General features: G+C 35.7%; 1 protein-coding gene across 13 annotated transcripts in view; it reads left to right on the plus strand.

The window, feature by feature from the left end:
* Positions 1–12,713, plus strand: part of fnbp1b (formin binding protein 1b) — a 102,403-nt gene that overhangs the window by 82,845 nt on the left and 6,845 nt on the right. For 5 of the 13 annotated variants that reach the window (XM_067375790.1, XM_067375784.1, XM_067375792.1 and 2 more), the window contains exons 11-16: positions 2,348–2,383; positions 4,038–4,147; positions 5,478–5,610; positions 5,702–5,829; positions 6,129–6,286; positions 7,877–8,035. In XM_067375790.1, the coding sequence (XP_067231891.1) occupies positions 2,348–2,383; positions 4,038–4,147; positions 5,478–5,610; positions 5,702–5,829; positions 6,129–6,286; positions 7,877–8,035 (724 nt within the window). Of the gene's footprint in view, positions 1–2,058; positions 2,074–2,347; positions 2,384–4,037; positions 4,148–5,477; positions 5,611–5,701; positions 5,830–6,128; positions 6,287–7,876; positions 8,071–12,713 lie in introns of those variants that run through there. The other 8 variants (XM_067375788.1, XM_067375785.1, XM_067375789.1 and 5 more) reach the window with 8 other exon arrangements.

A 12,713-nucleotide genomic window follows, 5' to 3' on the forward strand; every position in this document is an offset into this window, starting at 1 on the left:
TTTTTCAGTTGAGATGTTTTGGTAGCTATATTACGGAATACTAGTGTTACTAATGTTAGGGCCTAAAATTAATCGGTATAATCGGTATTGGTGAGTATATGAAATGGTGTCAATCGCCAGTTGGATGGTAACATTTTGAGAATATGAACATGAACAAACGTGATCAAGGCAAGGCAATTTTATTTGTATAGCACATTTTATATACAATGGTAATTCAAAGTGCTTTACATAAAGAAGAAGACACAAAGAGGAACTCAATTTGTTACTCACACGCTGTGTGGGAAGTTTAATGTGTGCACACATCCAAAGTGCGCACAGAAAAAAAACGTCTCAGCGCGCAAATACTGAAATGAGCTCTGTTTCACATCTTCTTGCACTTGAACAGACATATTCACACAAAAAATGCTCGCTCAGTATCCTTGTAAATACAGTCGGTTATGGTTTGAGTGAACATAAACAGTTGAGAAAGAAAATGCATGTGTATAAGTGTCAGTATATTAGATCCGTGCAGTAGCTCTTAAAGTGACAGTAGCCTAATAAACCTGCTGCTGTCTGTTTTCAATGAGGTGTGTTCAAAAGTACCAACTTCGATACCAAGTCGGTACTGAAATTTTAAAAATGTGATGCTGTTGAGCAGCTTCATAAACACCTCTGATTGGCCATTGTGTTCACGCGTTCATCATATACGTCTGTGATTGGCTACAATGATCAATGCTTCAAAAACATGTTTTAACTAGACCTCTTTGACGCTCTTCACTGAGTGCTTACACTGATACACATGGGAGCGTTAAAAGTAGGCGTTTATCATCGGGCTATCTGCTGATAGACGCCTGCTTTTAAACGCTCCCGCTTTCAAAACGTTTTCAAACTCTCCTGTGCATTGATCATTGTAGCCAACCACAGACGTATATGTTGAAGGTGTTTACGAATCCGCTCAACAGCGCTCAAATTTTTTTAAAATTTCAGTACCGACTTGATTTAAAAGTTGGTATTTTTGACAACACCAAAATCGAAACAGGCGGCAGCAGGTTTATTAGGCTTCTGTCACTTTAAGATAAATTTAAAGTGGTACATATTCTTAAGTCAAAAAGTTAGTTTTAGGCCCTACTGTCGCTGATAGTTTTGCTGCGCTCACGTCACCTCGTATTTACCGGATCCTTGAAATGACAACACGTGACATTATATTCGGAGCTGTTCACGTCCTTTTGGTCCTTGGACTGGGAATTATGCGTTTCCATGGCACCACTATCAACGCCTAAATGAATCTACAGCGGTCAGGTGGTACAGCGGCCACGTGGTACATGTGGGAGCTTTCAGAAAACTCCCAGCTTACAAGCTGTAATTACGAGCTCTACGAGGACGTGAATGCTTTTTACAAGCAGGAATATCATAACTACAGGAATTACGAGGCCGCGTGAACGCACCTTTAGTTTCTGAATATAAAAATGTCGACAGTTGTTGTGCTTGTCACTGTCATCTGTCGTCGTTCTACAAGCAAGATGTGGCGATTGGCTGATGTGATATTTGTCCCGCCCCTTCTCCACTGTGATTGGGTAAAAGGTGACTTTACCCAAAGTTTAACATTTTTTAACTCTCGGCAACCAGAAAAAAAGAAATAGATGCTTAAGGCTTCGTCACACTGCTGCCGTTTTTAAATATGTGGCTCTCCTATCGAAAACAATTGAAAATACATGCTGGCCTTCGGAAGAATGCATTGGTGGACACACTGCCTAAGTGACCAAATGTATTTAGACGGCTTGTACTTCCGCTAATGTAATATTTTCCCGTTCATGTGCCAAAGTGAGGCTTTCAACTAAATTTCAAGTGGCTCTGCCAGCAGATATCTGTCTTATGACAAAGCACAAAATACCGGCAGCCAGCCAAGTGTGATTGTGTGAGGTGATGGAGTGAGCTTCACCGGTGACATCATTATAACTCACAAACACACCTGCATGTATGTGTATGATGTGTACAGGGGTCTGATGTTTCTCCCTCTGATGTTTTCTCTCTTCTCTCGGTTCTTTCCCTCGATCGCTCTCTCTTTTCGTCCATGAGAAGCTCTCTCTAAAGCTGGTAAGCATGACCTCAGTAGCATATTCGTAGCGGCATGGTCGTAGCATGTCCGTCGCTGTAGTAACACCTGGTCCTTTAACATCACTTTGTTCCTTTGTGTTCAACCCGTATCAATATTTTCTTTAACAAAACTTTTGGTCTCTTTTTAAAAAAAAATAATTTTACCTTTGTATGTATTTAAGTTAACCGTTTTGTTGTCTCATTTATCTTTTTTGTTGATGTCTGTTTTTGTTTTGTTTTGCCTTGTTGCTGTGGTGACTGTCCCTCTGTGTAGCTCTCACTCAATGCCCACGTGCGGAACCTTATTGAGGTGATCTGAACCCCATTTTTTGTCCTCGTGTTTGTTTATCTGTCCAGTTTTCTCTGATTTGGTCTTTATGTATTTTGAACAACTTGATTAATTTTGATCCCTAACCAGATATTGTGGCATAAAATGCTGAAATGTGATCATTTTGAATGTATATTAGAGATTCTTTTTTATCAATGAAGTTAAAGGGATAGTTCACATGCAAAGTAAATATTCAGTCTTCATTTGCTCACCCTCATGTCATCAACCTGTTTGACTTTATTTTTTTCCCTTGGAATGCAAAAGCAGATGCTTGCTGCCACTTTCATTGTATGGAAAAGAGCAGCATAAACATTTTGCAAAATATCTTCTTTTGCGTTTCACTAAAGTCAAACACATTTTTAAATGACATGATTGTGAGATTTTTTTTTTGTTTGTGTGTATGTGAATTATGTCTTCAAGTGTTATTAAAAATTATAAGTGATTAGAATATATCAAATATCTTAACCAATCATAGAGCGTCTTACTATTTTAGCTCCTCCCAAAACTCATTTACTGATAGTGTAGTATGATTTACAGTTGAATATTATACTACAAGTAATGTTTGTTTTTTATGAGATGTGTATTTTGATCCATATAATTGATTTTTTATCTATTTTATTTTCTAAAAACCATATATTTTTATTTTAAAATAATCAAATGTTACACAATTAACATTTTATTTTAACATTTTGCCTGTTTTTGAAGAGGGTGAGTATAAAGTGAGTGTAGCATGTATTGTTGTGCTTGTGTAGATCTTGACTATAGTTTGCCTGGGGTGAGTTTTTGGTTTAATTTAACTGTATTTTGGAGTGATAATGCAATGCATGCTCAGTAAAATCTGTATGTTTATTGTTGCATGACAGTATGGTGGTGTGGACGAAGGGGTAAGGTCGCTGTGCCTGCCTTGTGACCTTTGACCTTTTAGTGAGATGTTTACATTGACCTGTGGGTGGAATTAGAGGAGAGATACAGCCATGCACCTATACAGTCCAAGTTCAAATTAGAGAAATGCTGTGAATACATAAGGTCCGATTTTACGCTAGAATAAGTATTGCAGAATGTCCACAAACTCACGGCTCTTTAGCACCACCATGTGATTAAGATCAGCATGGAAACTACTGGCTGTCAGAGAGAACTAAAGTGGAAAAAACAGTAGCTTGAGTGTTCAGAGGATCGATACATTATTGTAGACAGGAACATGATATGAGAGAGAGCGAGAGAGAGAGAGGGCACATAAGGACATATGCAAACCACATCTCTCAGATCAACCAGAATCAGATTTTAAAGATAAGCCGAGCAAGATAAGTTTATTTTATGAGAACCATTTAATCAATGTTGTTCTTGGCATTGGACTGAATAGGTTCAGTTAATCATTGATCTTAGATTTAAGTTGCTCATCTGGTTTACCTTCGATAATCATTTGAGTTGAAAGCTGATTGGCTCATTACCAAAGTCTGCTAGCCAACCAAATGACAGGAGCAGAAGAATCTTTATTAGTCAGTTGATGTGATTGGATGTGGCCTGGTTTGACCAGTCCCATTTATACATATGCATATTTGTTTATGTATCTGCAGATTCTAAGAGTACAGTGTTGTGTTTTTAAGGTTTGTCTGTCTCCCTCTCTGTTTCCTCTCAGGGTTCGAATCCTGAGGACTTCAGTCATCTTCCTCCAGAGCAGAGAAGGAAGAAGCTTCAGGCGAAGATTGACGACATCAATAAAGACATACAGAAAGAGATGGACCAGAGGTATACTGGCAAAACTCGTATATCTTGCCATAAAAAAATCCTAAAGGATACATTGACAGTGTTATTCAATTCAGAATTCAAATTTCCTGATAATTTACTCACCCCCATGTCATCCAAGATGTTCATGTCTTTATTTCTTCAGTCGAAAAGAAATTAAGGTTTTTGAGGAAAACATTCCAGGATTTTTCTCTATATAGTGGACTTCACTGGGGTACAATGGGTTGAAGGTCCAAACTGCAGTTTCAGTGCAGCTTCAAATTTGAGTACATTATCAGGAAATTTTAATTTAGAAGTGAATTAAAACTTTAATATTTGCACACAAAAAAAACAAAAAACAAAACAAAAAAAACCCCTAAAGGAACCCAATTGAATTTTTTTGGTATAATTTTAAAAAAAAATTTCTATGGATCCCTGGGAATTTTCTTATCAGATTCAAACAAGACATCATTTTTGAGAATACATGGTTTCCAATTGCACTATTATTATAACCAAAAGAATAAAATCCCTCTTTAGGACAACACAATTCTATTTAAATAAAATCTTTTGGGATTTTAAAACCCATTTATATGGAAGAGGATTAGGGCCAAGCAATAATAAAAAAATAAAACCATCTCCAGATTAAAGTTGTTAAATTTCGAGAAAAAAGTCAAGATAAAATGTTGAAAATATAATCGATAAATTATAAGAAAAAAGTCATTAAATTACGAATTTGTTCTCATAATTTAACGATTGTTTTCTCGTAATTTAATGACTTTATTCTCAACATTTTATCTCGACTTTTTTTCTCGAAATTTAACGACTTTTTTCTCATAATTTAACGAATTTGTTCTCATAATCTAACAACTTTTTTCTCATAATTTAATTACTTTATTCTCAACATTTTATCTCGACTTTTTTCTCGAAATTTAACAAGTTTTTTTCTCGTAATTTAATGAGTTTATTCTCAACATTTTATCTCAACTTTTTTCTTGAAATTTAACAAGTTTTTTCTCAAAATTTAACAACTTTAATCTCGAGATGGTTTTATTTTTTTATTATTGCTTGGCCCTAATCCTCTTCCATACATTTAACTCCCTCTTTAACCATCTTTAATTTTCCAGCAGCACATCATTACTCAATAAAATATGAAATGAGCTTTGATAAAGACAATAAACAATATTCAGTAGGAAGAATAAAGAATCCTTTAGGATCTTATTTGATTCTTTAGCAGGATTTTTATTTGATTCTGTTGAGATTTAAAAAAATATATATATTTTGAGTAGGCCAGGGTTTGATGGGATTTATTCTGCAAAAATTTGTATTTTTATGTGTATTTTTTTTTTCTTGGCAGAGATGCTTTGACTAAAATGAAGGAAGTTTATATAAAGAACCCACAGATGGGGGATCCCAACAGTGTGGATCCTCGGTTAGGAGAGATTGCCCAAAACATTGAGAAACTGCAAGCGGAGGCACAGAAATTTGAGGTGTGTGTAAATGAACATCTTCAAATATATAGCACAGGCCTGGATAAGTAGTTCAGTTCAGTGGAAATGAGTGTGTGTGTGTGTGCTCTAGGGCTGGTTAGCGGAGGTCGAAGGAAGGATGCCGGTGAAGAGTGACCCTCCACGGCGGACAAGCGTCCTATACGAGACCCAGAACAGCACGCCACCCACCAACAACAACTGTGCACAGGATAGAGAGAGGTACACACTCACACACACATACACACACTTTGTGTACCTGTACTTGTTGAGGACTGCCTTAGATCCGCCCACAATGGAATTTTCATTGGTTTTAAAATCCATTAAATAAGTATTTATCTTATTGTTCTGTGCATTTTATTGTGTTACTCTTTCAATTATATTTTATTCTCATTAACTTGTAACATTAATATTAATGGTCCCTTAAGAGTGTAATAAAGCAAATATATGCACATATTTTCAAAACAGTTGCTATAGTTATTGTCTACGTGTGTGTGCGTGTGTGCGTGTGTGTGATGGAGCAGTCCGGATGGCAGTTATACAGAGGAACCGAGTTCTGAGGTCCAGAGTAAACCAGAAGTCCAACCAGAACCAGCGGAGTCCGGAGATGAATTTGATGACGCAGACGAAGAAATGCTACCGACCATCGGCACCTGCAAAGCCCTCTACCCGTTTGAAGGTATTTCATGTTTAAAATGTGCATAAACAAATATTTATAGCAAAAAAAATGGGCTTTGCTTCAAACCTAGTGAGTTGTCTTGCTGTCTACTTAGGGAGATTCCTGATAAGACAGCATCTTAGGTGAAATTATACAAACCCGAATCCAAAAAAGTTGGGACACTGTACAAATTGTGAATAAAAAAGGAATGCAATAATTTACAAATCTCTTAAACTTACATTTTATTTACAATAGAATATAGATAACATATCAAATGTTGAAAGTGAGACATTTTGAAATGTCATGCCAAATATTGGCTCATTTTGGATTTCATGAGAGCTACACATTCCAAAAAAGTTGGGACAGGTAGCAATAAGATTCAGAGAATCTGAAACAATCTCTGTGCGTAAGGGTCAAGGCCGGAAAACCATACTGGATGCCCGTGATCTTCGGGCCCTTAGACGGCACTGCATCACATACAGGAATGCTACTGTAATGGAAATCACAACATGGGCTCAGGAATACTTACAGAAAACATTGTCGGGGAACCCACCGTGCCATTCGCCATTGTCGGCTAAATCTCTATAGGTCAAAAAAGAAGACATATCTAAACATGATCCAGAAACGCAGGCGTTTTCTCTGGGCCAAGGCTAATTTAAAATGGACTGTGGCAAAGTGGAAAACTGTTCTGTGGTCAGACGAATCAAAATTTGAAGTTCTTTTTGGAAAACTGGGACGCCATGTCATCCGGACTAAAGAGGACAAGGACAACCCAAGTTGTTTTAGCGCTCAGTTCAGAAGCCTGCATCTCTGATGGTATGGGGTTGCATGAATGCGTGTGGCATGGGCAGCTTACTCATCTGGAAAGGCACCATCAATGCTGAAAGGTATATCCAAGTTCTAGAACAACATATGCTCCCATCCAGACGTCGTCTCTTTCAGGGAAGACCTTGCATTTTCCAACATGACAATGCCAGACCACATACTGCATCAATTACAACATCATGGCTGTGTAGAAGAAGGATCCGGGTACTGAAATGGCCAGCCTGCAGTCCAGATCTTTCACCCAAAGAAAACATTTGGCGCATCATAAAGAGGAAGATGCGAAAAAGAAGACCTAAGACAGTTGAGCAACTAGAAGCCTGTATTAGACAAGAATGGGACAACATTCCTATTCCTAAACTTGAGCAACTTGTCTCCTCAGTCCCCAGACGTTTACAGACTGTTATAAAAAGAAGAGGGCCTTGTCCCAACTTTTTTGAGATGTGTTGATGCCATGAAGTTTAAAATCAAATTATTTTTCCCTTAAAATGATACATTTTCTCAGTTTAAACATTTGACATGTCATCTATGTTGTATTCTGAATAAAATATTGAAATTTAAAACTTCCACATCATTGCATTCTATTTTTATTCACAATTTGTACAGTGTCTCAACTTTTTTGGAATCGGGTTTGTACTTGCTGCATTTATTGGATCTAACATACAGTAAAAGCAGTAATATTAAACATACAGTAAAAGCAGTAATATTATGAAACATTATTACAATTTAAAAGAACTGTTTTCTATTTGAATATATTTTAAAATGTAATTCATTCACTTTTCTCTGTAGGTCATAATGAAGGCACCATCGCAGTAGCAGAGGGTGAGCTGTTGTATGTAATAGAGGAAGACAAAGGTGACGGATGGACGCGTGTTAGAAGAAACGAGGAAGAGGAGGGTTACGTCCCCACATCCTACGTTGAGGTCTTTCTGGACTCCAACGCCAAAGGTGCCATAACCTACATATGACAGAGAGCTTTAGGTCCTGTGATCTCATGAGTGTGTTTGTGTATATGAACACTAAAGGACACATCTAGGGTGTGTGTTTGATCCTGACTCTATCCAAGCTAAGAAAGTGACTGTTTTTTGTTAATGCAGGCAGACTTTTTTTTTGAAACTGAATGACTAAATGATTGTACTGTATGTGTCTTAGCACATGATGGTTTTAGATATTAGTCCACCATAGTTTAATATGGCGGTAGTATCTTGTCATATTGAATAGCAGTGCATGTTAGATCACTCCAGTAAAATTCAACACACATATAAGAGGAGATACATGCAAGTTTTTGTACCGTTTTCATATGTAAAGTAATTGTAAATTAACTTAAGGTCCAGCCTAGATCATGGAGAAAAATGTCAAATTAGGGGCCGTTCACACAGAATGCAATTTTCCATTCCACTGCTGTACTTTTTCATTGTTTTTAAATGTAAACACATGCTAGACGGACATCTCACATCTTTTGCAGCATCTAGCATATGACATGGCGTTGTAAAAACACATCGCTCAGGTTAAGATAAGTTCAACTTTTAAAGAATGAGTCTCTAGGCCTTTTTTTTTTGCTCACTTTTTTAACCGCAAAAACCGTTCTGTGTGAACCGGCCCTTATGCTGGTGTTGATCATCACACATTGACATCAGTAATAATGAACAGCTTACAAGTAGCATAAATAAGTAGAATTACTTTAGTAAACCATCATCATGCCTTTGAATATATCTGTGAAAAGCACATCAGTTGCTAATACGTGTTAGATAGAGACTGCTGTATGGAAGTAAATTAATGCCAAATGTTTTTGAAATAAAAAGCTTGTTGAATTGCTCTAACTGAAAACAAATATGCACTACATTAGCTGTACTTGCATTTAGATGCACTGTATTTTTAAGGCTTGCATTTTTATGGGATGAAATTCAACATGGTCGTATATTTAAGCTGTGAATATTTCAATTAAAAATATTTCACACACATTTTCATTATTAAAAATTCAATCATTCATATTCACATTTCAAATTTCACTTCCAAGATATTTATTCTGTTTAAAAATACAACCTATAAAATTCAACTATCAATTTTCAGTCCATTTTATTTCGCTTTACAAATTCGCTTCCACAAATTCAGTGGTTCAAATTCGGCAGAAAATTCAACATTTCACATCCGGGAACTGCAGGAAGAGCAGTAGAGTGCCGATGCATCATCTCTATCTGCTGTTAGTCTGCTTCACCAGCAGGTGCCGCTAGCGGCTGTTTAGGAAGACCAAAGCAACGCTAGTAAATCATCATTCATTCATAAAAACGGATCTACAGAATTAGAGCAAGCATAAGTGAATATGTGATGATTATCAGGGCCAGTATAAATGCAGAAAAGCTGATAAAGACACAAAAAACTGCATTTATGTTTAATTCAGTGTATTTACGCTTACTTTCCCAGTGTAGCTACAGCTTTCTGTACAGTGAACAAGATAACGTTATTGCCCGATGCTGGTGTACAGATCAAACGTTAAATCTGAGATAGACATATATTTCTCTCTGTTGTTTAGTTTCCTTAACTTTATATCGCGGCGCTGTGTTGTAATACTAGGGCTTCCCTCATCCGTCATAGGATTGCCCTGCCATCAGGACAAAAACTCTTAACACAGCTTAATGGACTCGTACAGTGATATAAAAGACCAAACTCGCACCTCATTTGTGATGTAGGTTTGACTATATAGGCTCCAAGAAAGCAGATACTGGCATAAAGTTGATTTGACGCTGAACGTTTGATTATGATACTCGCAAATTTAGGGACCGTCTCTAAAGTTACGACATTTGGTATTCACGTTTCTACCTTCTACCAAACTCTTGTAGACACACATGCACATATACATATTCAAACACACCTCACTCAAAGTACATGCATATATATATATATATATACTATTTATTTATTTATTTATTTATTTTACACGTTCATCACACTATTTTTTTTTACTTTGTTCATTTTTTATTTTACCTGATCATAGATTATCCTGCTTATACAAATTTTAAATAAAATTTAGAAATAAAATTAACTAAGTAGAACTAATTGTGTGATGAATGTGTAAAAAAAAGAAAAAGTCTATGTGCATGTACTTTGAGTTGAGTGTGTTTGAATATGTGTGTGTGTGTGTGTGTGAGAGAGAGAGAGAGAGAGAGAGAGAGAGAGAGAGAGAGAGAGAAGGGTGCATCACTCTTTGACCTGGCACCTATAGATGAACACTTCACAGGTAGTTTTGGTGACTAAATCATTCTCATCATATGCTATTGAGCTTTAAGTTATGGCATTTTTTTGTATAATCCAATACAGTAGTGAAATACATAGCAATCTTTACATATTACTTGACAGTTTATTTGGAAACACTTTACAGTAAGGTTCATAATGTATTAACTAATGTGAACTATCCATGAGCAACACATTTGTTGTTGTATTTGTTAATCTTTGTTAACATTAATAAAAATACAGCAGTTCATTGTTCATGTTACTTCACTGTGCATTAACTAAAGTTGACAAATACAACTCTTGGTTTTAGTAATGTATTATTAAATGCTGGAATTAACAAAGATTAGTAAGTGCTGTAGAAGTGCAGTTCATTGTTCGTTCATATCAACTATTTAATATAAAGTGTTACCTTTTATTATAATAAACATCAAAAATCTAAAAGGTTTGCATTATACCTGACAGCTAGATGAACAATTTACAGTTGGTTTTGTGACTAAGTCATTCTCTTTAAATGCAATTGAAGGTAGAAACGTGAATACAGAATGTCGTAACTTTAGAGACGGTCCCTAAATTTGCGAGTATCATAATCAAACGTTCAGCGTCAAATCAACTTTATGCCAGTATCTGCTTTCTTGGAGCCTATATAGTCTAACCTACATCACAAATGAGGTGCGAGTTTGGTCTTTTATATCACTGTACGAGTCCATTAAGCTGTGTTAAGAGTTTATATGTCCTGATGGCAGGGCAATCCTATGACGGATGAGGGAAGCCCTAGTATTACAACACAGCCATGATATAAAGTTAAGGGAACTAAACAACAGAGAGAAATATATGTCTATCTCAGATTTAACGTTTGCTCTGTACACCAGCATCGGGCAATAACGTTATCTTGTTCACTGGAGAGAAAGCTGTAGCTACACTGGGAAAGTAAGCGTAAATACACTGAATTAAACATAAATGCAGTTTTTTGTGTCTTTATCAGCGTTTCTGCATTTATACTGGCCCTGATAATCATCACATATTCACTTATGCTTGCTCTAATTCTGTAAATCCGTTTTTATGAATGAATGATGATTTACTAGCGTTGCTTTGGTCTTCCTAAACAGCCGCTAGCGGCACCTGCTGGTGAAGCAGACTAACAGCAGATAGAGATGATGCATCGGCACTCTACTGCTCTTCCTGCAGTTCCCGGATGTGAAATGTTGAATTTTCTGCCGAATTTGAACCACTGAATTTGTGGAAGCGAATTTGTAAAGCGAAATAAAATGGACTGAAAATTGCTAGTCGAATTTTATAGGTTGTATTTTTAAACAGAATGAATATTTTGGAAGTGAAATTTGAAAGGTGAATATGAATTATTGAATTTTTAATAATGAAAATGTGTGTGAAATATTTTTAATTGAAATATTCACAGCTTAAATATACGATTGTGTTGAATTTCATCCCATAAAAATGCAAGCCTTAAAAATACAGTGCATCTAAATGCAAGCACAGCTAATGTAATGCATATTTTTTTTCAAATAGTGCAATTCAACAAGCTTTTTATTTCAAAAACATTTGGCATTATCTTACTTCCATACTGCTGTTATGGCTCTTTAGCTGTATTATTTGTTCACACTTTGTTCAAACTCAATACATACTGTACACTGAAAAAACTGGTGTAGAAACATTTTTCACTCTGAAATTGCTAAGTACTATAACACATTGAATTAAACATGAAATTGTGTAGTAAGACTTCAATAATCTTTAAGGTTCAAAAAAATCTTTTTTTACAGTGTATAGTTGATATTATGGAACCTTTTTCCGCCACTAAATAAAAAAATAAAAAAGGTAATTGAGACATTTATCTCATAATTCTGACGTTTTTCTCAGAATTGTGAGATTAAAACTTGCAATTGTGTTATAAAGTCAGAATTGTGAGATACAAATTCAGATTTCTGACATTTTTCTAGGAATTGCAAGGTTTTATCGCACAATAAACATTATACAATATATGACATTATATCACGCAATTCTGACTATATGTCTTGCAATTCTGAATTTATATCTCACAATTCTGACTTTATAACTCGCAATACTGACTTTATATCACTCAATTCTGACTTTATAACTCGCAATTCTGACTTAATATCATGCAATTCTGATTTTATATCACTCAATTCTGACGATATCTCGCAATCTGACTTTATATCTCTCAATTCGGACTTTATATCACTCAGTTCTGACTATATCTCACAATTCTGACTTTATATCTCTCAATTCTGACTATATCTTGCAATCTGACTTTATATCAAGCAATTCTGACTTTATAACTCGCAATTCTGACTTTATATCTTGCAATTCTGACTTTAAAACAAGCAATTCTGACTTTATATCATGCAATTCTGAGATAAAAAGT

This window comes from Chanodichthys erythropterus, chromosome 22 (genome assembly GCF_024489055.1).
Source record: "Chanodichthys erythropterus isolate Z2021 chromosome 22, ASM2448905v1, whole genome shotgun sequence".
NCBI classification, from domain to species: domain Eukaryota; kingdom Metazoa; phylum Chordata; class Actinopteri; order Cypriniformes; family Xenocyprididae; genus Chanodichthys; species Chanodichthys erythropterus.